At 37.8% G+C, this 27,539-nt stretch overlaps 1 protein-coding gene across 3 annotated transcripts in view; it reads right to left on the bottom strand.

Moving 5' to 3' along the window:
• Window positions 1-27,539, bottom strand: part of DAAM2 (dishevelled associated activator of morphogenesis 2) — a 167,783-nt gene that overhangs the window by 96,713 nt on the left and 43,531 nt on the right. For all 3 annotated transcript variants that reach the window (XM_032216763.1, XM_032216765.1, XM_032216764.1), the window contains exon 2: window positions 15,321-15,526. In XM_032216763.1, coding sequence (XP_032072654.1) covers window positions 15,321-15,494 — 174 coding nt within the window. In that variant the 5' untranslated portion in view covers window positions 15,495-15,526. The remainder of the gene's footprint in view (window positions 1-15,320; window positions 15,527-27,539) is intronic.

Here is a 27,539-nt window from a genome sequence, read left to right as displayed (position 1 = left end):
GGTCAGTGAATGGTGCTGTGCCCGGCTGAAAAGGGGGTTTGCAGGGTGGCTGCTCGTGAGCATGGTTGCTTCATGGATGCTGTGTTGTGCTGCTGCGACAGTGCAACACAGCTGTTTCATCCCTGAGGTTATGCCCGGCTCTTTGGGAGTCCGTTTACAAGAGAGCAGCCGCCCGGCAACCCCAAAACAATAAGCCCTCCCCTGATAATAAAGCCCAAACCATATTTTGTGATTCAAAAGAAAATAAGACCCTGTCTTATTTTTGGGGTATTATATTGCTACTAATCAAGAAACTGATTCATAGCGAGTTATCTTAAAGCCAGGGTCTTTAATGACACAAAAAGCATCATAAGTACAAAACAGCTAGCTTTATGAAAATATTCATTTCAAAATACAAGTCACTTTAAACTGAACAGCAACTGTTCAGTCCTGTGTCTGGGGTTTATGCAACAGTATCCCATCAGCCTTTGTTCTGTAGCTTTTCTTTTTCTTCAGGGGGAAGAAATAAAATCCAACATGGATTATGGTGAAAATAGTATAATCCCTGTTGATTAAAAAAGGATGGTGCAATGCCTTTTGCTCAAAAATCTTAACACACCCAATATTCTAATTTTAGCTACATTTTTGTGATTCTTGGCTTCCCCCTCTTCCAGATCTACAGCTGTCTTCAAAAACCCAAAAATACAAAGGGATAAAATCTTGGAGAAAATATTTTTCATACAAACATTTCATTTTGGGAATAGAATTCCGTATTGTATGGCTTGCGTGCCATAGGCTCGCCTTCACGGGTCTAGATGCTGACCTGATTTAATTTTATGTCATCTGAAAATATGATAAGTGATCTATCAATCCCATTACACAGAATATTAATAAAAATATTGAATAAAACAGGTTTGAGAGATTTCTGATAGACCTCACTGATAATGCTGTTCAGCTTGACGCAGATATATTAATGTTCTGAGTGTAGTTAGCCAGCCACTTCTAGACCCACCTTAACATTGTGCCATTTAAATCACACTTCAAAAATTTGTCAATTAGAATGTCATTTGGAATTCTGCTACAAGCTTTGCTGAAAAAGTAGGTTATATCCATAAGGTTCTCCTTGTGCACTAAAATAGTTATCTTGTCAAAAAACGAGACAAGATGACCTATTTTTGACAGCCATCCTGACTTTATAAATAATAATACTATTGTCAAGATATCCAGAAATGGCCTTCTTTATTAAAAGAACAATAAGCAGTGCCCTGCTGAATCAGATGCTTAACCCATGTAGTCAAGCAGTATATTCTCACAGTATCTAACCAACCTCACAAAGAAGTGTACTTGTTTCCTAGCCAATGACAATCACACTGCCATCAAGGCTACTAACCATGACTTCTATGAATTGGTCACAAGTACTAATAAAGGAGAATATTTGGTCATGAATAATTTCCAAACCCTTTTGGGAAACCAGTACCACATTTTATAGTAGCAAATTCCAAAGTGTGATTATATGTAGTGTACAAAATAATTGCTTTTGTCTGTCCTGATTCTTCCAGGATTCAATTTCATTGGTGATCTCTGGTTTTAGTACTTTGGGAGGAGAAAAATAGCTTCTCCTTGTTCACTTTATCCATACTATGCATCATTTTGCATACCCTCTCTAGCTTGACTATATTCCTTTTGAATTGAGGTGACCAGAACTGCACACACCTTTTCAGACATGGTTGCACCATTGACCTATAAATGTACTATAATATTAGCATGCCATTTTTCCATATCTTTTCTTATTATCCACTCGAACATCTAGTCTAATTGCATATACAGTTGCCCTGGTCCGTGTTCAAATAGTTTCCATAGTCCACAGACGCATGACAAAAAGCCAGCATGAAGTAACTGAAATCCCACAATTCTTACCACAATATGAAATGACCACATGAGCCAATTCTAAGATGTGAACAATGTCAGTGTTAGGGACACTATATCATTTTTTTTATATAAAAAGCATTCTAGAGACTGCATTGGCAAAATTATTACTGTGCTTAATTATAATGTGGTGGATCAGTTGGGGCTACAATTGGTCTACTTAAAATCCCAAAGGTGGATTGAATACTCTTCGCCATACAGATAAGCTTTTTCACAGAAGCAGCTGTAGAAGCAAGAGTTCTTAAATAAAGTTAGGCACACCCATAAACACAAGAAGTCAATAGTAAGGAATATTACTAGCTACCTCTTATGAGGGCCAAATATGCAGAGGATTAATATGTTATAAAGGCTTTTCCCCCATCTTATTTATCCAGTTTCCTCTACTCCACCTTCATTGCAAATAAATGTTGTCATATCCTTTATACAAATGCTATTCTTTTATATTCCTTACACAGTAACGAAAGAACACTTATATGAATTCTTTTATGAATAAAATGCATATTCTTATATGAATAAAGTACATGGAATATAAATTGTGCCACAAGGACTTGTCTCTTGAAGATATTTATTCAGAAGACTTACTTACCATATCAGTACTATCAGCAACCAAATATGGGGCTGATATGATGGTCATTTCTCTTTCTTTCCTCACATCTTAAAAGTTTTTATGTCAATGATTCCTCTATAATTTCTCAGTCATATTTTTAGTCAGACTAGCTGGCTTTGTACTCCAGACAAGGTCACAGTATGATTCACTTGGTCTTCACTTATTACCCAGTCACTGAAAAGTTTCAATCTATGGTTTATGGTTGGTGGTTTAGTTTCATGTACTACCTCAATTCACTGAGTTTCTTAATAAACACTTTAAAAAAAACCAATGCTTAATTCAATGTGTGAATCAGTCACTACAGCTGAGTAATTACCACCTAGCTCTCAAGAAGTCAGGCAATTTACATTTATAAAGTTTAGAACATTTATCAGTGAAGCAAGTCCAAAACAACGAAGTAACCAGTTCTATACTTAAATAGCCACTTGACTAGAAACAGCCAGGTTGTTATCATAAAATCTGATCAACATAAAATCTCATGTATCAGCATTAAAAATAAAACTCTTTGGTTGTTTACATACATTGTTAGCTACCTGAGTTTCTATGGAGAGATTGACAGCCAAATCCAATCCAATTAAATCAATAAACAAGAAAACCAATCAATTCCCAATGCTAATTTAAACAAAATTGTTTTCACAGTTTCTGAATAAGCAGAATACCAGGTGGAATTCAGAAAGGGAATATGTAGGGACTGGATCATAGGGATACATATTTAATAAGAAATCTAATAATAATTAGATTTATGCATTGCTCTCTACATAGTCTCATAGGCTGGCAGACTCTACTTAGAGGAGATGGTCTTTGGAGCTAAGAAATGTAAGGCTTTATGAATTTAAACCAGCACTTTGAATTAGTTATATTGGTGTATGACATTGAACAAGTTGAGTGATAAAAGAATTAAGATTAGATTACAATAGATGGTTTCTACCCACAATATCCCTGGTTTTTGTGTTTTGTGATTTCCAGAATGTTGTTCAAAAGCAGTGGTATACAGAAAAGGATGCTGACCCCAATTTTCATTTTAAATATTTCAATTTCAATTTAATTTTAATATTTCAAAATTAAAAATTATCCTAGATGCATTTTGGAAGGCTATACAATTGCACATTTTACAAGTATCAAGAAGATAAAAAGGATTGTAACCATCCCTTCTGCTAACCCTCCTCATACATAGCCCTATATATGACAGATAGCACCATCCCAACTTGTTAGATATCACCAGAAAATATTTCCTGGCCAGTTGTTGTTATATCAAACTCCTCACCACATATGTGAAATAGGAAAATTTTAAACTAACAGAGATATATCTAGAGATCACCTAATTTAAATCCTTTTACATACTAGTCAGAATAGTCAGTCTATTCTAACTTTAGCACTTAAAAACAATATTGTCAGCAAAATCAGTTTCACGCTTCTACTCATTAATGAATAGATTAGAAAGCAGCTTCCTTTTGCAATCATTGAAGGAACTTACAAATGATATCCTTCCATTGTAGAGGTAGCAGACTGGTGGCCGCCATTGGCTTTAGAACTCCAAATTCCATCAGCACTTGACAACATGGCAAATGGAAATATGTTGTAATCCACGACTTCTGATTTGCAGGAGGTGGTCTACTCCTTCACTACCATTCCAGTTTTTCATTATCTGCTTCTTAATGTTTTAACTTAATCACTAATAAGCTCTGTCCCCAATTTTGTAATAACTAAGCTTTTCAGAAAATTTTGTTTGGGTGGGAAAACTTCAGCAGTCCAAGTGTTCATCATTTTCACTGTGAAGCAAGAGATTTTCAATAATATACTTTTCCTCACAAATTCAGAGAGGTTAATCTTATGATCCTTCAAATATTGTTGAAATGGTGGGTCATCTTAACATCTTATGGTTGATATACAGCAGGTTTGTTTTCAAAACTTTTCCAGATCCAGAATATATTTTTAAAAAGGGATTTCCTTTGGTAATGTTAAACACAGAAAAGTACAGAATTTTAAACATATTTGCACTCATTCCTTCAACATCACACTTTTCTTAATGGAGTTTCATTTCTAATTTGAAATCTGCCAAGACTTAAGCGTATCATTTTCTCTTTCTTGGAAGCTTCTCTCTGTATACTAGCAGAAAGATGGGCAGTTTTTTTTAGTTTATGAGCAATGAGAAAATTTACTTTTTTCCTGGCTTAATCTTTTCCTTAATAGTATTATTGTTATTATCTCATAAATTCCAAGGCTGATGCTTGGCAATGAATACACCTTAGAAGACTAAGCCATGGTGAATTCTAGCTTGGAGGCAATTTCAATGCTGGCTATAAATGCAATGTTCTTGCCAGCAACACACCCACACTTCTGTTCCAACTTCCTTTTCTCTTCTTTTTTTCTGCACTAATCACCTGCTTTTTTTTGGAGGTAAGCCTGTGAGGTTTTCATCTCTCCTTAAACATTTTTCATGTTTCAAACATTCAAGCAGAGTGTGTTATCAAGGCTCAGTCTGGCTGTAGGTTTGGACTGCCAGCCAGAAAGGAGTTGGGGCATTTACTTATCTGAGCACAAGGCGAAGTTTCTCCTTTTCTATGAACAAAGGAAATCTCTGCTTACTTTTACTAAGAAAGCCAGTAACTATTGTCCAAATGAAATAATTTTTCTCACAAGGAAGAGATGCATTTAGAAGGCTCCCTAGGACATGGACTTGCAGCTATGTCCTCGAAAGCATTTGGCTGATGCAATAGCTGCATTCCATCCTTGAGAAAGTAGCTTTAGCCAAGTTCACACATTCTTTTGGCCTCATCCAAGCTGAACTTCTGCAACATTAAGTGCAAAGCTCTCTTTGTTCAAAAACTGTCATTGCCTAGAAATGGTAGGCACCGTAAATTTGGCCTTCTCCACAGGGCTTCTGAGCTCTTTCCTCTTTTCAGTCAAAAGTATTATGAGAATTAAGTTGCCTCCAACACTTAGTTGTGGAGATTTCCCTCTCTTAAAATCAACCAATTTATTCAGTGAAGCAGAAGTCTTGGATGGAGTTAAGCTGTGCCTATGCTCCTAGAGAAGGAAGAATGGTGGCAGAGGGCAAATATATGTTTTCTCCCAGGACTGCAAAGCATACACTGTGGCCATCCCTATCTTCAAACAAAGTTGACATCTACCTCCATTACTAATGACCATTCGGATACATTTTTCTTGAAATTGGTGTAACAATACTACTTAGACTTATATACTATTTTACAATGCTTTACAGCACTCTCTAAGCGGTTTTACAGAGTCAGCATACTGCGCCCAACAATCTGGGTCGTCATTTTACCCACCTTGAAAGAATGAAAGGCTGAGTCAATTTTGAGCCTGATGGGATTTGAACTGTCAAATTGCAGGCAGCCATTAGTCAGCAGAAGTGGCCTGCAGTACAGCACTCTTACCATTGTGCCACCGAGGCTTTCTGTGAATTGCACTACCTTTTTCTGGATTTTTTTTAACTCTCCAGTTCAGGTTAGAGACATGGATTTTCTTCACTGTCCTTATCTGAACACTGATTAGCTTTCAACCACTAAGTCCTCCGGGATTGGGCGGCCTATAAATCTAATAAATTAAATTAAATTAAATTACTTCCAAACAAGATTGTTAAAATACAGCTGTTTCTAAAAACATTTAAGGAAATTATTACGTATAAAAAGTGGCTGCCTGGTATTAACATGAGCAAGAAAATATGCAATATATGTAATTATCTAAATCAGATGTAAAGTTAACACACTCCATTATTGCACATTCGTTGATGGTTGCTTCCATCTTTTTCAAATAGTTTCACAAAATTTAGGCACAAATAGATGGCCTATTTCTAAAGGCTATTCATCATTTCTGGTTCAATATAGATCCACAACTAGACTCTAGACACAAAAGGAGGAACTTTCTGACATATTCAGCAATAGAACAGCCCTTGTCCTTTACTTGTTACTGTACTCATTGTCCAACTCAACTTTTTTGACAGCAGAGTTACTGCTGAATTTGGAGGACATGGAATGAAGTCTAGTTTGTCAAGATTCAAGGTACTAATTATGACCTTTAAAGTGCTCCATGGCTTTGGCCCAGGATACCTGCGAGACCATCTACTGCCACCGGTAGCCTCCCACCGTCCAGTGCAATCCCACAGAGTTGGCCTCTCAGGGTGCCATCGGCCAGACAGTGTCGGCTAATGACCCCCAGGGGGAGAGCCTTCTCTGTGGGAGCGCCTTCCCTCTGGAATGAGCTACCCCCAGAGCTTCGTATAATCCCCAACCTCCGGTCCTTCTGACGCACCCTAAAAAGTTGGCTTTTCCAGCAAGCCAGCCTGGCCTGAACAAAACAAAATAAATTATTGATCATTGTTAATTTTAATTTGATTTTTTTTTAAAAAAAATGTTATTGTCAATTCTAATTGGGTTTGTTTGGGATATTCTATTTAATTTTTTTTAACTTTTGTATTATGTGTTTCTTTTAATGTTGTATGCCGTCCTGAGTCCTTGGGAGAAGGACAGCATATAAATCTAATAAACCAAACCAAACCAAACCAAGTTCAACAGAAGCCTTTGATTGTCTATCTGTGTCAGAACATCAGTTGATTCTGCCAAAAATCAGCATGCCCACTCTTCATTTTTTTCCCCTGCTCTTACTTTTTCTACCTCTCCTGTCTTTGTTTTCCAGGGCCACTCAAATGGACGCTATCAGAAAAGCTAGGTTTGGGAAAGGTTAAAAAAGAGCTGCTACTTTTTCAGCTTCCCACCCAGTTTATTTTCCTTTTTAATGTATTTTTTTCTATTCAGCTACTAAACTCTGATGCACTTAGAAGGAAATACGGCAATTTGGACTTCAGCTTTAGCCAAAATACAAAGGCACATATCTTTCTGATCACTTCCTGTTCCATACAAAAGTTGGCTGTCTCATGCCATGGAACATGGGCCAGGAAAGACAATAATGTCACTACAGCAAGGGCCCTAGGCCAAAAGCAGGCTGCATTTCCAAAGCAGAGCATTTGTGTCACCGTCACATTTCCTCAGCAAGTCCCTTCCTATCATGCTTCCCATTTTCCAAATGATGTTTCTGAGCAAACCTTTGGCTCTAGAACCAACTTCTGGCTAACCTTGAATTGTCCTTAACAATATCACGTAAAAGCACCAGCAGAAGCATGTCATGAAAATTATTAGAAAGGCCGATCTATACCTTGCAGGGTCATCAAATCATTAAGGAATACAAATGCTCAGATTTTGATCCTGTAATTTCATATATTTGGCTGGAGAAAACGATTATTATAAAATTCCTAGTAGGGAAAAAGGTGCATCACAGTTCCCCCTCATATTGAGCAACATGAGGGAGTACACTTAAAGGTACTGTAGATAGATAGATTGATATAGATAGATGATAGATGAGAGAGAGAGAGAGACAGAGACAGAGACAGAGACAGAGAGAGAGCCATGGTGGCACAGTGGTTAGAATGCAGTACTGCAGGCTACTTCTGCTGACTGCTGGCTGTCCGAGTTGGGTAAAATGAGGACCCAAGTTGTTTGGGGCAATATGTTGATTCTGTAAACCACTTAGAGAGGGCTGTGAAGCAGTATATACTAAATCTAATCCAAGTGCTATTGAGAAAAGAGGGGAATTCAGTTCTGAGAAAACAAGCAATATGCTGAAAGATGGATAGCTGTTCATTTTGCTGCCTCAGCTTTTGTCTCTGCTGAAGCCTGCCTTGTTTTATTTAGTATATGTGAATTATGGCTTGGCTACAGGGATGTGTTCCTTTGTCCACAAACACTAAAGAAGCCAGCCAAAATTCAGTTTATCTCTGAAATGACTGCATAGGTTAATGGCCACTATAAAGCATGCATTGCATTGCCATTCCACATGTTACAGATGGAAAAAGCAACTGGTTTGAAACATGGATATTAAAAATGTAAACATATGCAGTGACAAAAAATGAAAAAGAAAAACGTACATTATTTTAGAAGTAAGTAGTTATCATTCTATACAGTTATCTAATGCAATTCAACTACATGAATGTTTCTCATGCATTTATACAACTATCATTTTTTTAACCTACTGCATTTTGTATTAATTATTTCAACATTTCATTATATTTGAATATACAAATTCTAGTCTATAGGCAATCTTCTCATTAGTTATCTGAGATTATCACAGGTTATTTGTACAATTGCCTTCCCTAAGGACATCTACCCATCTTATCAGATCAGATAATGGTGGGCACACTCCTTGTCCCATCCCTTAAATACAGCCATCTGATGGGAGCTAGGAAGCATGCCTTTTCTGTGGCAGTCCCTGCCCTCTAGAACACTCTTCTCCCTAAAATCCAGCAGGCCTCTTCTCTCCTAGCTTTCCATAAAACTTTGCAGGCTTGGCACTTTGCCTTATCACTGGGATAAGATTACGTGACTATACATCAGAAGTTTGACTTGGCACCAGGTTTTTGCTTTTAATGTGTTTAGTTTTAATGGTTTTAGTATGGCTTTTATGCTCTTGTAACTTTTGATTGGGGAGCCGCCCAGAGTTGGTTATGAGATGGGTGGGGTATATAAATGTTTTAAGTACATAAATAGGTGGCTGGTGCAACCAAGTCCTCCATCCACTGGGTGAAAGAAATAAGCTGTACATTTTATCTTTCCAATGCTGCAACTGGAAATATGATGGAGCTTTAAAAAGGCCACAGAATTCAAAAGTAAGTTACGAATGTGTCCCTCCAACTAAAATATGTAATGATATGATCTATCACTTTACCACTTCATTCTGTGTAATTAGCAGTAAATTACTGACTTTAAAATATAGCTGCTAGATATAGCAGCTTTATCAATTGCTAGTGTATTTTGATTGATATTGCTGAACTATTTAGAGCCATGAAAGCTAACTGCAGCCACCTGACTAAGGAATCTACATTATCTGAGTGATAAAAGAGAATATTTGTAGCTCAAGGTTGAGTTTGGCTGTTTTTGCAAGTTGCATTGATGATGTTACCTAGTTTGGGTACTGAAACGTCTGCAAAAAAGCAACAAAGTTCAGAGAGCACCAAGAGCCCTTGATAAACCAAACCAGCAAAACTGACCATCTCAACCTTTCCATCTCTTTTCTCTGAGAAAAAAGCCATGCAATCAACATGATTAAGTCACTGGGATGCAGAGATTAAAGTGTTGCACTCCAAAATCACAAATTACTACTTGCAGTATGTTGCTGCAAAAGTCTGCCTCAAAGATAACCAGAAATAGTTATGCAACTGAATCGGACCGTCATTCATACTCTTCAGTGAATAACATCTGCTTCAGTGGGGAACTGATGGCTTTCTGCCAAATCTATGTACTTTCGCACTACTATTTGCTCAACAATTAGAGGAAGTAGATGTATTGTTCAGCAGCAAACAAGGGTGATTAATTCATTACATGGGAGTAACTTAACAAAAACACCATTCTCCCTGCTTCTTTCCATCAATCAGTCATCCAAGGTTTGTATTTGAGAAAGGAATAATTTCATGTTAATTAAATAAATTCTTCCTGTGTTTGAGAAGAATGGGGGGGGGGAAATCACAAGATTCTGGAATGCAACAGGTTATATGGTTGGTTTGCCACTAAAGGAACAAAAACTTCAATAAACGTGAACTGTCCCTTCCCTTGGCTGTTTCAAATCCATCTATTTCAGAGCTCTGCTTAAACTTTCTGGTATAGATTTGTGGATGGGAAGTTTCTCATTGGATAGAAATATTTATTTTACTGATTTAGTCCTATTTAAAGAAATGAATAATTATCCTGAATACTGAATGTGTTCACAATCTTGCAAATAAAGCAACCTAACAAGTAACTGATTTTATGTGTATCTCCCTAACACCACAATAATCATGAAATGACAACCCTTGGCACTTAATTGAACCTATGACAGTCATCAGTTATTTTTTGCATTTATATATTTTACATTTTTATATTTAGCTACTGCATTGAATATTTTTAAAGCATTTGTCCATTAAGAATGGATAAAAGGCATTTTAATTTTTATTTCATGCAGATCTGTTCAACTCAGGTAATAGAAAGGCCTATGAATAAATCAGTGGTGGGTTGCAGGCGGTACGCCCTGGTACGGGTGTACCAGATCCTGCCTGGAGTACCAGGTATCATTCCAGTACGGTGCTCTGGAGGGCCCACCAGCACTCCTTACCTGTGCTTTAAGCCTTTGGTGTTTCCGCACACATGCATGGCGTGTATGGCACCTGCGTGATGCTCCGCCAAGCAGCTGGAGCATCATAGAGGCTTGCGGAAGCATCACAGGCAAGTACAATGCATGCGCGTACCGTGCACGTCCATGTGGGTGACGCCAGTACAGTTGGAACGGAATCTGAAACCCACCACTGGAATAAATGCTCCATAAATTTGTCAAATTCCTTTTAAAGGTTTTCTAAAAGTGGCAGCACATTTTGTGGTAGATTCTATAAGTTAATTATCACTATGTGCAGAATTACCTTTTTTTGCATATTTTCTAAATTCTCCAATCAGCTTCTTAGAATACCTATTATAATTTGTATTTATCTATTTGGATTTTATTCAACTTCTGTAAATGATTTATTGATTAACAGGTATAGATTGACAGATATGAAACAGTAATAGATTGAGGGGTGTCTTTAAAACAATTTCAAAAAGTTACTTAAGGAACTTCACAACCCTGGCCAATGATTATGACATAAAATCACAACAACAATTTGGCTACCACTAAAATCAATCTATTGGTCTTATTCTTTTGCTACATCAGAGTTGTTATATATGTGATTTGCACAAGATTATTTATGATAAATGGCATGTTTATCATCACCATCTTCAACATTATCATATTTTTTATCCTACCTTTTTTATATTTGGTCAACCCAAGGCAGTGAACATAGATAATCCTGCCTTTCCCCACAACAGTAATCCTGTGAAGTGGGTTGAACTGAGCAGAGAGACAGGGCTGGTTTCTACGCCAGCACCTTAGCTACTGCACCAAAGTGGCTTCATATACACACATGCTGCATGTGTATGTACACTTTCATAAAAATAAGAGGTGATGATTGAAAATGGAGTCAAACACACAGCTGGCAGGATCTGAAGATAATCATGCTTAATCCTATGTAGTATGAAAATTATTCAGATATTCTCCAAAAATATCTGAATAACTTTTTAACTTATTGTTTATCCTTGCTATTATTTGTTGTCATTCCATTTTTATTTTGTTTTAACTGTTTTATTTTGTTTTTGAGATGAGTTTATGAATTTTTATCTGCCCAGAGTCACTTAGACAGCGGGAGTGGTGATGCCTACATTTGATGAACAAAGCTATTATTGCCATGATCAATAACTGGATGAAATATTGCATCAAAGGGCAACTATTACTGAATTAAGGCATCTCAAATCAGCCCAACTTACAGAATGTGTTCAAAATCCAGGACCCATGACTCCAGAGGGAATGAAATTTGCGGAAGTGGTATCTGCTTTAATGTGGTTGACTGCTGCTCCTGGAGTCATATGATCATCATTTTCAATGTTCCATAACAGTTTCCCAGCCAGTCCTGTAATCCCTCGCTCCCTCTCCCACCCAGCAGCAGCCACTTTCCTGCCTACAGGGAAAGGAAGGGAAGATTTCCAATGTTCCTTGCCAGATTCCCATCAGGAAACTCAATGAAGAAGCCAGCAGGAAGTTGGAAGTTACCCTTCCTACCATTGCTTTTTTTTAACCTGCCCTTGGTCATTCTGTTTCTCTGTTTTGGTAAATAAATATTTCTGAAACAGTGGCCCAATGGAGCACAGGATGTCTAGTAAAATTCTAATCTTCTTAGTTCTGTATCATTCTGCAACCAAGTATTAATTAAAATTAATTAATTCAATTAAAATGTCAGAAGATAAGAGGTCTACGAGGATGGTTTAGGCTTCTGTATAAATTACAGAGCAAATTGCACAAGTAAAACAAGAAGCCCATGTTACAATAACAACTTCACTTCAACATGAGAGACAACAAAAATAAAGAGGACTTGGACGAAAAGTTCTAAATCAAGATGAATTCCTGACAAACATATTATGGTTTGGCCAATGCCCCACTTTAGAAGAGATTTATTGTGTAATTGTACTTCCAAGGTTGCATTTAAAAATAAAATAAAAATAAAATGCTGTAAACAGAGTAGAGCTGTAATGCAGTGGGTCCCATAGTCTATAATTAGATTTTATTCTTTATTATTGCCATTGCCCTTTTATCCAGAAGCTATGTTTGCTTTTCTATGTTGACTTCTGGATGACAATACATGACAACACATTCTAATACAACAACTTTAATCTGCAATATTTGTATTTTCCTTTCATGTTTCAATCTAAGGAAGAAATGTTTCATTTAATTTATAAAATCTGCAATATCAAAGGATGTTATCAACCAAAATTTTGCCACCTATTGTATTATGTTCCAGAAGGCTTTGGAAAAACCCACATCAGAATTCCATAGAATTATGGCAGTTTATAACACCTTGAAAGTTTAGGGAAAGGAGGTAGGGGAGCAAATCTTCCAAATTCTCCTATTTCCTCTTCAGTTAATAAATCTGCACAAAGAAAAACATATGCTCTTAGAAAAGCCCACACTGCCAGCAGACATACAACCAGCTTGGCACATTTTGCACAGACCACCAACTGCAAAAGTACTTCACTACAAATAATGTGATTCATGCCAGAGAAAAATGGGGAGCTAGCCAAGACACACTAGTATTATGGCCATGGGCCAGATTCACAACTGTTGGGGTACGGATACACCCTGCCAGCACCGTCTAATATATAGGGAGGCCTTTCTTCATTGTTCCAAGAAGGCCAAAAGAAAGTCAACACTAATTCAAGAAGTTCCTTTCCATCTGAGAGCCTACCTTAAGACAAGGCCTAGATAAGCAGAGTAAACTAATTCAGTTATAAAGCACTTTCTTTACATTCTGACTTTCTTCTTTCCTAAAGGAATCTCAAAACATGGTTCAACAGAGTCTGGTTAATGAAGAGGAATTTATGACCCAGTTTGTAAGAGCAGATCCTTATCCAAGTACTTAGAATAATGTTAATGATTGTTGCCATTATTCTTTATTTCTATGCTTGTTTTCAGCTGATTGTATATAACCATACACACAACAATGAAATGTCTATGGAGATTCTCAGTTATCTAGGTCATGGTTGTCCCAAAGGTGCTTTTTCAAGAGGCAACTAGACTACTTTGTTTTTCTTTGAAGATGTTTCGCTTCTCATCCAAGAAGCTTCTTCAGCTCTGACTAGATGGTGGGGAATGGAAGGATTATATTCCTTGCAGACATTTTTATGGCCACTCATCTCATACCAAGCAGCACTATGTTTGCACAAAAATACAGAAAAGATCTCCAATGGTTTAATTTCCTATCACATGACTTGTTGCCTCTAAATTGCATACAGGACAGAGGCAAGTGACACAAATGTAGGAAACTCATTTTATCCAGAAAATGCTAAATAAACAGTTCCACGCAAGACCAGAGCCTGATCTGCCTCATATTTTCCCCATAACAATAATCCTGAATAAAGGAGATAAATTAACAACATTCATCAAACTCTATGTTGATTCTGAACATATAATCAAGAAAGCCTGGAGGGGTTTTTTTTGCTTCTTGGGCTGTAGAAAGAAAACTAATCATACTATGAGCCCATTGTCCATCAAAGAATGTTTTGAAAGTGGTGACAACAATTTGGAGGGATTCAAAAGGATAAATTCAACAGGGAAGGAAGATAGAGAAAGCAAGTCAGTCAATGACCAAGAAGTAGCCAAGATGTTCTCCTGAAAAAGCAAGTAAAGCATTCAAGGACAATTAATATTTTTACTGATGACAAGACATTAGTGTTGTTAAGACTGCATTTTATCCCCTGCTTTTTTTGTTAGAAAAAAGAAAGGCAGAGGATTGACCCAGGTTTTAATGTGATCCTATGCTCATGGCTTGTAGAATCAAATCCAAAAGCATTGTAGTATACTTTCGAAAGGAAATGGCAAATATCAGCCAAACTTTGACAGGCAAGTCCTCATTTAACTCCACTGGTTCAAGTACTATGTAACTATTCAAAGTTACAATGCTGTCAAATGAAAGTACTTACACGCCTTTGCACAACAGTGGATTGCAGAGTTGAACTGGTAATAAAAATGTACACAACTCTTTCAAACATTTCCAGGTCACTGGTTTACACTACTTCATTTTCTGATTGGATTTTCTGATTCAATTAAAACCCCAGCACAACCAATCGATACAAATGCAGCTGCCCACTGTCAATCTGTTCCAAGCAGAAGCCCAGGAGGCAGATTCTGCAACCTATAATCCTTGTTTCTATTCCAGACTACCACCGTCATCAATCCCTGTGCCTTTTTTTCCCCATTTAGATTCAGTCCAGAATACAGTGGTCATTTTCCATGACATTTTCTGCCCTGAAAAAACCCACATAGAGAACTTCAAGTCGGGGGTAAATGTGTTTATTTTTCCACAAATTTAAAGGTCAGCAAATAATTCCATATTACCAGTGCCTTTGTGAATCTGAATGACTAACAATGGCAGATTCATATCATATGTTATATTAAATTAGGTCTGGATGATTGCCACTCCTATCTATACAAAGGTGTCTTGACCTGTGTACCTTTGCCTCTAATGCCATTCCGTTTCCATACTCTTCTGCCAAGACATACCCAAAGTGTGTTGAAAGTTGGAATTTCTTTTAAGTTTTAACTCAGAGATATTAAACAGAGAGGTTTCAACACAGATACTCAAGATGAAATTTGAGACATTTCCTTCCAGAAAATTAAATATACTTACCACAAGCTCAGAGAACCTTGCATTCAATTCTTCAGCTGTTGGGATTGGCACTGAGAACTCCAAGAACTGCAGAGGGTTATTGTCCTTGAGGTTGATTTCAGGCAGATCACTCCGCCCAAAGCAGCAAAGAAACCCCAAAGCATGACGACTCCGTTTTCGGGGAGCCATAGTCATTGTGATATGGGATGCTATCTAACAGTCATGATCTGCAGAGAAAGGAAAAGAAACATTATAAAGACTCCAAATGAAGGTCCACAAATGGAATACTTTCAGATAACTACAGCATCTAAGCAAGCTTTTTTTGGGGGGGGGGAGAGGATGAAAGAGGTGAAGGGAATGTTAAATAATAAAATGAAAACACTATCTTGCAGACTTTCTCTGGGGTATCTTACTGGAAAATATAAGGCAGCAAACTAAGCAGCTTTTAGCCCTGAGAATCAATTCTGGTTTTGTTTCTTTGTTTGTTTAACCCAGAACAGTTTCATTCATTTGGGACAGAAAAATAACTATATAATATATATGCTAGAACTGGATACAAATTAGAAAAAAAGTATATGATCTAGCCAAGAAGTACCCAGAGATAATAGAATATACTGCAGGAGAGATTTCTGGGACATCTTTGGAGGAAGACTGAGTCTGATCAAACACGAAAAAGACACCATATCTATGCATCCTTTTTAGTGCCTTCTGAACTGGTTGAGAGGATTTACAATAAAGGTATGATGAAGAAGATTGTTCTCCTTCCTTTGTATTTTGGTCTCAGTTGATATTGATGGGGGAAGAGACTGAGTCTGTTGGCCCCTCATTTGTGGTCTGCCTCAAACTCAGCACTTTATTTTGTTTAACAGCTATATAAAACAGCTGGGTGAGGCTATTTGCTGATTTGGAGTATGCTGACAATATCCACTGTACATCTCTTTCATGGTCCAACCAAGCAATACTATTAGGATTTTGTCCCAATGTGTAGAGACTGTGTGGGCCTACATTGGGATGAACAGACTCAGGCTTATTCCTAACAAGAGTAAGTGTATGCAGATATTTGGAGCTCCTAGTTCTAGGGATTTTCCAAAATTTGTCTTAAATGGGATTGCACATTCAAGAGTGTCATACAGACTTATAATTCCTTCTTAAGAGCAGGAAGTAGTTGTGATCAAGAGGATCTTTACACAGATTCATCTAGTGCACCAGTTATGTCTGTTCCTTCATATCCTCTCATGATATAGTCACTCAGTCACTCAGAAATGCAATGTACTCCATGTGAGGCTACCATTAAAAACCATTCAAAAGGGATAGCTGGTCCATGTGATGCTACTGCTTCATTAGCTGTAGTGGCTACTAGTTGACTTCTGTATGCCATTGAAGATGCTGATTATCATCTATACAGACCTTAATGCATAGAGCCTAGCTATCTGTGGGACTTTCTATTTCTGACTGTTTCTTGACTATTCTCCCAGAGTGGTGGTTGAACCCTTTAGGATGTTTGATTCTTGTACAGTTTCCCTTCTTCTCTTCCCTTCCCTTCCCTTCTGATCCATTTCTTTTTTTGCTGTTTTTACTTTTTTTTAAAAATGTAAGCTTCCCAGAGTTATTTGAAGGTGGGCATTCTTTAAACTGTATTTAATAAACTACTTAAACTTAAGTCCAAAAAGTAAAACTGTCAATGGACTAGAAAACAATACTTATGAATTAATCATATACCGTATTTTTCGGAGTATAAGAGGCACCTTTTTCCCGCAAAAAAGAGGCTGAAAATTTGGGTGCGTCTTATACACTGAATACAGCATTTTTTGCCCCGCCCCTTCACCAAAAATACAACTATTGAGGATCTTTTGAGTGATGACTAATGAGTAAAATCCTGGCAACAATAAGCAATGGTTTATTCTATTATATACCTTCTCATTCACAGTTCCAAAAGTCTGGAAACTTGAGCTTCTGATTTCAATTAAACTCAAACATATTTTGTTTTGCATGGCATGCACCCCTATGCTGTAGAGAAACTTAACTAGGAACAGTTGAAACAAGCTGGTGGACATGTTTAAAAATCAGCAATGTTATATAGATTTAAAAGCTAACAGCTTAATGCTGGGCGCCAGCTGTCAAGCTGAATAACAAGACACAGAGATTATTTGTCAATGAAAATCACTGCTATTTCAGTGGTTTACCAGAATTTAATTTTGGTAAAATATAGACAGAAACAACTAATTGGTTTACCCCAAATAGTAATTGGCATTGCTTTCCATGATAAGGGCCACAGATCAGGGGTGGGTTGCAACAGCAGTGACAGGGGAACTGGTTTGGGGGTGTGGCCAGCCTGGGTCGCTGCCGGTTCTGTGACCCACGCTGGCATGTCAATGGCATGTCACTACCAGTTTAACCAAACCGGGCCGAACTGGTAGTAACCTCCCCCCCCCGCCACAGATATGTAAGTCAAATCTTCTTGTCCTGTAATTCACTAATGAGTCAAATGAATAAACTGTAAGCCAACCAATGTCAATTACAAATTATTTATTAATTTTGTTTGTTTATTAAATGTAGATGCTATGCATCTTTCCTGGGTGACTTGGATGACTGGGTGATTCTGGGTGGCTTGCAAACATTAAAACTACTGCACATTAAAATAATAAAGCAAAAATAACAACAGTAATAAATTCTGTCAAAGATGTTGCATGAAGTATGCAGATACAGATAAGGTCTTTCCCAATCGAAAAGCAACCTCCAGAGTAGTGTACCTCTCTTAATTCCTAACTTTTAATTCCTAGAGACAAGAGCCCTGTAGAATTTCATTGAAAAACAGTGGAACAACATCGTCAGCCAGTCCCCAATAATGCAGTCAAAGTAACAAATGCTAAGAATTATAGTTTTTTAGAATTTGGAAGTGCTTTGGGAATGCTTTCCTCCTTGCCCTGAACTTGCCCTTGACAACAGAACACAAGAAATTAGCAGAAATTAATGCCTAGTTAACCATAGTCTATCATGCTTAGTTAACAGCAATACATTGGGTTAACTGGCCACCAGTTAATCAATACACATTGTTGGGTTAACTGGCCACCAGTTAATCAATACACATTGTTGGGTCAGCTAGCCACCAGTTAATCAATATCCTGCAGCAATTCTGAGTAGACCTATGGCTTTACATAAGTCTAAGGGCTGATACTTGCAGGCTGGATGGCAGCATAGCCATCTAATATATCTTTTCCAATTTACATTCTGAGAGCAACTCTGTGCTTGGAAGGTGTCTTGAATGAGAAGTCTGAATTGCCTACAGAAAGCCAAGAGAGGGGAAAATGCTTAGATCTTAGCACACTGCATAGACTGTGAGTCCTACATCCAAACAGGAAGTCTCCTGCCAGGAGTCTGAAAGGAAGGATCTGTGCAGTCCACATGATCCTGCATATTTTGTCCTTTTAAGGGACTAGTTGTCCAGCAGCTTGGAGTTTATTTGTGTTATTCCTCCCACCCCCAAGCATTTCATCCTTTTCATTTGATCTGCAGAATAAACTACATTTTGAGTGTAAATAATTAAAGCTGTCTTTCAAAATACTGGCTCCTCGGAGCAGAAGGGAACAAGGTGGCAGGTGAACAGAACCACTCAGTGCTACATCAACAGCTGAGTTTTGTCCAGTAGGCTGCTGTAACCGATTCACTTTAATCAGCCCTAAGACACACTGTGTTGTTTATTTGCCTGAACAAGGCTGCCTTGTGCCCTTGTGGAGACCAAGCACGTGCCCTAGAAACATTAGCTTTTTCCAATGGTAGCTGTAGAAATAAGTTACAACATTGAACAAGCCGCACTCAGCGAAGTCCAAATATGCCATCCTAACCCTTTAAAAAAACCAAGACCATTGAAATATCATTGTTTGGTTCCTGATGTTTCTTCTTAATCTATTTTATGTTTCCCTTTCATATTAGTGAAAACTTTCTGACTGATTTAAGAAAAGTTAAGAAAAGGGTCTAAATTCTAAGAATCTAAAAATTTAACTTTCTTTTTGCCCAAAGGAAAAATTGGAATCCCCAGAATTAGCAGTGACTATTAAGCCCACTTCTTATGAATGCAAAAGATTTCATGCGAGATCATCCACTTTGAAACAGCCCCGGAGAAGCAAATTACTATGCTTTTGTTTTTATTAGTATGTAAAAGCATAAAACATAGAGTTGAAGAGAAAGACATGAAATTCGAATAGCAATGTTTTAAGGGACTGCCACAAAGAAGAGGGGGAGAATCAACCTATTCTCCAAAGCACCTCAAGGCAATGGATGGAAATTAATCAGAACCTAGAACTAAGGAGAAATTTCCTGACAGTTAGAATTAATCAGTGGAACGCCTTGCCTCCAGAAGTTGTGAATGCTCCAACACTAGAAGTTTTCAAGAAGAGATTGAACAACAATTTGAAATGGTATAGAGTTTCCTGCTAGAGCAGGGGGTTGGAGTAGAAGACCTCCCAGGACCCTTCCAACTCTGTTATTCTGTAAATCAGAATGACTAGCAAGCAATGGCTGTGCACATTTCCAGGCTTCGGGGAAAACAGATCAAGATCTCACTTCTAAGAACTTTTTTAATATTAAGTGTGACAGAAACAATTAGCTAATATGCTCAATCTTTCCCAAACTAATGTTGTCTATCTATGTCAGGACCACAAGACCCAAAATTCCCCACCAACAAAACCATTTGCTACAGTTGAGAATTAAGAATTAAGGAAACTCTTTAAACATTTATGAGAGCATCACATTGGAGAAGGCTACTTTGCCACAGTACACTAATCTGGTATAAAATTGAGTGGTTTTTTTCTCATCCAGTAGTAATACTTAACTCTTTATTAATTTTATTTCACTTTGCTTAATTCCACACATCAGCATATTACAAGCACATATTCTACTTTGCTTTACTTTGGATTACTGCATAAAACAGAAGATTGGACTTTTCAGCCTATATGACAAGGGTGTCCAGCCATGGCAACTATAAAACTTGTGGATTTCTACTCCTAGCATGGCTGGCTAGGGAATTCTAGGATTTGAAGTCCACAAGTCTTAAACTTGCTAAGGTTGGAAACCCCTGCAATATGTTCTCCTTCCAGCTTTATGATACTTTCTGCCTGTTACTGTAATTAACTAAGTGTCCAAAAACAGCACCATGGTCAGTACCTCAGGTGAACAAACTCTATACATGGTATTTATTCATCAGAAATATTCATAGAAGTCCAAAGCAGCATTATAGAGTTGGGAGCCACCAAATTCAATTTCCTGTTCAATGGATGCATGCAAATTAAACCATCACTGACAAGATGATTATCCAGCTTCTACTTGAATATATCCAACACAGAGGAAAAGATATCATCTCTCTAGATAATTGGATTTTCTATTTGGCCACTTATAGTTCTAGGAAGTTTTGTTTTACTTTTAACTAAAATCTAACTTCCTGTAAATTCAATTCATTAAATCATGTCCTATATTTAAAATAAAAGAAAATTGGTTTTGATCTTCTTCTGTGTGATATCCTTTCAGAGATTTAAAAAGTGCTATTGTATTCCTCCTGTAACTTTTTCTCAAAGCTAAACCTATACAGAGCTCCATTCACTTCACAGCACCTAGTTTTAAGTCCCTGATCATCCTTTGTTGTTGTTGTTGTTTTCTGAATTGTTCCATCTTTCTGACTCCTTTTAAAAAAGGGTAACCAAAGACAACACAGTATTGGAGCTGGCTTTGACCAAAGCAGAATAAAGTGGAATTTTTTTCCCCATAATGTAGAATTATCCTTCTGTTGATCCAGCCTAAAATTGATTTCACTATTTTGCATCAAGACAACCTTCAGATCTGCTGAACAGATAAACAATTCCTCCTCAACGGGCAGATAGTAGCTTAGTAATCAGATACTGCAGTACATAAAATCATTCAGATAGGATGAATTGCTTGATACTTGGACACCTGGATGTATTAACAACAAGCTGCAAGAGTTACACAGAATGATTTGAGAAATTTCCTAGCTCATAATCTCAAAACTCCAATTTCTATTATTTGAAATCACTGTCATGAGGAATAAACTTATTTTTTTCATTAACCATTCCAAGTAACCACAAAAAAATAGGGCTGTGCAATTGTCTCCTTGCTGCTTGGTAATAAAAAGGCCTGAGCAACCTACTTTTAAAGGGCAAAGGGCCATTTTTAGCAGGCAAACTAAGGACAGGTCTGTTATTCTAAACAGCTACATTTACAAAAACTTACACCCATTTCCCTGATTAAATCAAAGGCAACAGTATGGGCATGGCAAAACCCTGTTAAATGAGTTTCTTGCAGCTAGTTAGTTCTTTTTTAAAAAATAGTTTTTATTAAACATTTTTGTCTTTAAAAACAGAAAAAGAAAATACAACAACAACAACAAAAACAAGACAAGCATAACAATATAAAATAGTTATAGCAGCTAGTTAGTTCTATTGCAATACTTTCCTGACCAGGTGTTGAAGAAAAGCTACAGATGACCCACAAGCTTTGCAATTATCCAACAGCAAAGCAGTAAAAGGTTTAATGTATTCCTCTTCATTGTACAATCTATATTTAGAAGCTGTAAAATTTTCCACAATCCAGCCCACCACCACATTTGGAAGCAGCATTCTCTATACCGGGAAAAATTCTAACCTCTTGAGCCTAGGCATATAATTGTGTCTGGAGTTTATAAAAATAGAGTCCACTGATGAAATCACAGAATGATGAACACTACTGAAAATTTGCAAGCACAGTCTATATAGATTGCAGCAATCATAATTCATACTTTTAGAATATCCTAAATTTTCAGAGCTACAGGAAAATGTGTGTGTGTGTGAGAGAGAGAGTGAGTGTGTATGTATGTGGTGGGTTGCAGGCGGTATGCCCCGGTACATGTGTACCAGAGCCAGCCCAGAGCACCGGATACCGTTCCAGTACGGTGCTCCGGAGGGCCCACCCGCCCATCTGAGCTCCTTACCGGTGTTTAAAGGCTTCTGCACTTCTGTGTAGGCACATGGCGCATATAGCGCCTGTGCGACGTTCCGCTGGTTGAAATGGTTGGAATGGGATTTGAAAGCCACCACTGATAGATAGATAGATAGATAGATAGATAGATAGATAGATAGATAGATAGATAGATAGATAGATAGATAGATAGATAGATAGATAGATAGATAGATAGGCAGGCAGGCAGGCAGGCAGGCAGGCAGGCAGGCAGGCAGGCAGGCAGGCAGGCAGGCAGGCAGGCAGGCAGGCAGGCAGGCAGACAGACAGACAGACAGACATCACATAGTCTTTTGCCATTATTTCTACAAGTCATTATCATACCTCTAATGCTTATTCCTTGAGATATTAATTCATATATCACAATTGCTCATAAAGCTCACATTCAACAAAATAGTGAATTTTAAAATTAGGTAAATCCAGTGAAAGAAAGGAATATATTTGTAAGCAAGAGATAAAGGGTAGGTTATGTTCAGAAAAACAATTATTTCATAGATATTACTTTACAAAGCTAGTGAAAAAACGTATTTTTTTTCTTTTTCACCAACTTATATTACACATTCATTTCATGAGAAATGCCCCTAATCTCATTAAGGAAAGGTCAAAATGGGACACAAGTCCAATTTTGCTTTGTTCGATAGCAGCATTTAGAGACTTTTGTCCAATTAATGCAGCAGCTTTGGATCATCCAACTCTTGCCTTAAAAATGCTGTCACTTAGCTCAGAACATCTTTAGTGCCTCATCTCTTAAGCAAAATACAAGGAATCAAGGAAGTAGTACTGATACTCTAGACAAGAAATGACAATGGCCATCAGCTCACATCATCATAATCATGTTGGAGAAAGCTCTCCATAATTACAGTGTTTATATCTAATGAACTAGCTCCAAATTATAGTAATTTCTGGGACAGATTCAAGCCCTTATGATTTGGCAGCAATACTAGCTTAAGTAATATTTCTTCCTTCCTCTCCAATCCTAAAAATTCTCAGAGGTCCTGCTCTGAGAAATCTTGCCTGTTAAGATAAGGCATGTACTAATTACTTACCAGCAGACTTTCTATTGAGGAGTCTCCTTAATGTCTGGATGACAGACAACAACATTCTTAATCATTCAGAATTTTAATCCTTATATTTGTATCCCATGTTGCATTTTATCTCTGTGGCTCTGTTAAATCTCTAGCAAAGCCAGGTCTAGGTTTTGCTGCTTTTAGATGACTGCACTTGTTAATGTATTTGTTTATTATGATTTGATTTATATGGATTTTATTGCTGTTCCTCTGGCACTACAATTAAGTTCAGAGGAAATCTACATGGAATTAAAAATGGTTATGCAACAGTGACAGAGGGCAGTTGATTCCCTCATGTCTTCCTGTTGGCCACTGTGAAGAAAGCACAGATCATTAAAGGAGCTTATTTCAATGTGGGGGGAGGGAATCAAGCAAATGTTTGAACTAATTGATTTAAATCTTCCCAAAACATGTGCATTGAAAGCGGCATGATGGTTAAGCTATTCTCTCAGGACTCAAAGCTTCCTTCATTACCCTTCCATTTAAGTACAGGATGGTTGCAAGAATGAATGTGAATTTAGATGTATATTCCAATGTCAGGATATCCACTTCTGATATTGAAACAGGCTACTCCACAACTGCCTAAAGTGGTCCAGCTTTGAAATGGGGCATTCAGAGCATAAAATCTTTTGCACACCTTTAATACACATAGCTTCCTTTTGCCAGCCTTCCTGGCAGCCTTCTTTCATTATCCTCATCATCCTTTTACAAATCATGCATTTTTTCAAGAACATATTATTGCAAAATAATATCAGGATAGCAATTAGTAAGAGGTATTCTAAGAATGCCCGAACAAATTTCTGGATAAGAGGTCAAGAGGATAAAGCACTGCTTTATTTTGATTGGGGGTGGGGGAGGGTATTCTATGTTATTCACAGTGATGAAAAAACATCAAAGTATCTAATTTGTGAAATTTAATTTTGACAAAAAAATATCCTATTATTTAAAACTTCCTGCCAAGATAGTAAACATTGTTCAAGAGGGAGGGGTTTATTCAGGAACAAACAAAAGATAGCAGGGCTGTCATATTTTATATCTCTAGGAAATTGTGTACCAAGATAACCATCAGGAATTCCTTCCAGAAAACTATGTTTGCCTTATACCCAGGCTTCTTCTGAACTGTTCTTGGCTTTCCAATTTTTTGTATATTTTTTACAAACATGTAGCAATTCCTTGTAATGCCTTGATGTTTCATTTCCACCCTTCCTCAGCCTGTTATTTCCCATCCAGCTAAGTAAATAGGCTGGTCCAGGTCAGGCAGTAGAATCTGGATTTCTGCCAGAAACCTTAATTATAGCAACGTCCTTTTCCTCTGACAAGAGTGTACATGTTCATTTGAAAGTAACTTGGCCTGGTGGCCAAACACAACCAATTCAATGTAGTGGTATCTCCCCAGTGGTGGGTTCCAAATCCCGTTCCAACCAGTATGGTTGGAACGGGGCCAGCGGCATTCTCATAGATGCGCGCATTGTGCATGCATGCACACCCAGCGTATGCATGGATCTTAGCACCTCTGTGATGCTTCAGTACTCTGTGGAGTGTTGCACAGGTGCTGTATGCATCATGTGCCAGTGCAGAAGCCTTTAAACACCGGTAAGGAACTTGGGTGGGCGGATGGGCCCTCCAGAACACCATACCAGAATGGTATCCGGTGCTCCGCGCTGGCTCTGGTATGCGCGTACTGGGGCATACCGCCTGCAACCCACCACTGTATCTCCCCTTCCACAACAAGCTTAATCAGAAAAAAAAGTTATCTCCGTATTCATTTTCTGTGTAGCTCTGCTAAAAGTGACTGACATTTGTTTTACTTCCTCATCTCTTCCAATCAAATCAGTAATGTCAGTTTTTAAAAATAATAGTCCTGGTTTAGGAGAACCAAACTGATGCAATGGTTAAAGTGTCAGGTTAGAAAACAGGAAGCTATGAGTTCTAGTTTCATCTTAGGCATGAAGTTGGGTGACCTTGGGTCAGTCAATCTATCTCAGCCCTAGGAAGGAGGCAACACTTCTGGAATAAACTTTGTCAAGAAAACTGCAGGGATTTATCCAGGTACTCTTCAAGAATTAAGATATAATTAAATGCTGGGAAAGTCCTGGGTTAATCATTCCTACAAATAATTAGTTACCAAGTTCCCATAGTTGCAATTATGCAAATGATGTTCAACCTATTGTCCCCAGGTTTGTCAGCCTAATTAATGAGTGCATGGGTGTATGTATCACATCTTGGTGCCTGCTGTCAAACATATAGAGTTCCCTTCCCAGAGAAGACCAGAGGCAAAGAACACAATGAGAACAGGATTCACCAACCTAATTGGACATTTGCATCTAAAGTTTCTCTGTCTGAAAAAGCCACACTGGCGTGGAAATTGGGGTGGGGCTCTGAATATATTACATCACCTAAATGCCAAATCCTTTTGTGCAAATAATGGATTAAAAAGTCTGCTTCAATGTTTGGGCCAGTTTAGCTACTCTCCAACTCTCCTGCTTTTTCCATTTTGAAATGAAGTCTATATAAAAGGATTCCCTAGTTCAGAAATACTAAAGATATTATATTTTCACGTCTTCTCCTTAGTTGCCTCCTGTTTAAAAATGAAGCATCCAAAAAAATACTGTTAAGACATCAGAGAGTTGCTTGGGAAATGGTTTTGTTTGTAAATGAGGCATGCTATTCTTTGTGTCTATTCTCAGAAGCTGATTCACTAAAATGAATGGAATGTATTCCCAGAGAAACATGAGAAAATTTGCAGAGTTCATGAACATCTAATGTTACTCATGCATCTAGTCAATATTATGGTTGTTTAATTGTTGCCAAATTTCATGAAAACTTGAAATTTCAAAATTGGAAGCCTGCTTAGAAACAGCACCTGATAAATTGTGGGAAACACAGAAACAGAAACTTTTGTCAAAAAAGCAGATCCCAATTTAGGGTCAAAGCCTTAACCCATCTGCAATATTAAAAACATACCTCAAGAGTTAGCTTATTAAATATTATTATTCTTGGGTGAAGGGGAAGCAATAGCTCAGCACTTAAAGATGCAGAGATTGTCAATTGGAGAGCTGACAACCCAAGTTTGAGACCCAAGCTTCGTACAATGGGGCAAGCTCCCATTACTTGCTCCAGCTCCCACCCACCTAGCAGTTTGAAAGCATGCAAATGCAAATAGATTAATCGGTACCACTTTTGAGGTAACAGCATTCCATGTGCCTTTACTGTATAGCCATGTGGCCACATGGCCACAGTTGTCTTTAGACAACTCTGGCTCCCTGTGCCAAGAAACAGAGATGAACACCACCCCCTAGAGTTGGACATGACTGGACAAGGAAACCTTTACCTTTTCCTTAGGCAAAGGGAATAGTAATGATTAACAAATTTATCATTGCAGGTTTTATTTTTGCTCAAACGTTCACAGAGTAAGCATTACATTTACAGATGAATGAGAAACTTGTTTCTAACTGAAGGAGAGAAAGTGTAACTTATCTAAAATTACTTAAAAAGTGGAATTGGGTATAAAATAGTATTCATTTTATTGTGCTTTTCTATCTGTTGCCTTCAAACTAAATGAAACATTTTATTTTTCTCATTTACCCCATTATGCTAGTAGAATTTTTTTTTTAAGTATGCTCTACTATAGAATAACAGAGTTGGAAGGGACATTGGAGGCAGTGGTGGGATTCAAAAATTTTACTACCAGTTCTGTGGGTGTGGCTTTGGTGGATGTAGTGGGTGTGGCTTGGTAGGCATGGCTTTGGTGGGCATGGCAGGGAAAGGATAGTCTAAAATCCTCATTCCCTCTTGATCAGCTGGGACTCAGAAGGCAGAGAATAGATGGGGATGGAGCCAGCCAGAGGTGGTATTTATCGGTTCTCTAAACTACTCAAAATTTTCACTGCCGGTTCTCCAGAACTGGTCAGAACCTGCTAAATACCACCTCTGATTGGAGGTCTTCTAGCCCAATCCCCTTCTTAGGCAGGAAACATACACCACTTCAGACAAATGATTATCTAATCTCTTTTTAAAAACTTCCAATTTTGGAGCATTTACAACTTCTGGAGGCAAGTTGTTCCACTGATTAATTGTTCTGACAGGAAATTTCTCCTAAGTTGCTTCTCTCCTTGAACAGTTTCCACCCATTGCTCCTTGGCCTACCCTCAGGTGCTTTGGAGAATATCTTGAC

Source organism: Thamnophis elegans, chromosome 4 (genome assembly GCF_009769535.1).
Source record: "Thamnophis elegans isolate rThaEle1 chromosome 4, rThaEle1.pri, whole genome shotgun sequence".
Taxonomy (NCBI): Eukaryota; Metazoa; Chordata; class Lepidosauria; order Squamata; family Colubridae; genus Thamnophis; species Thamnophis elegans.
Note: the sequence above shows the minus strand (reverse complement) of the source record. Positions and strands in the feature narration are given on the sequence as shown.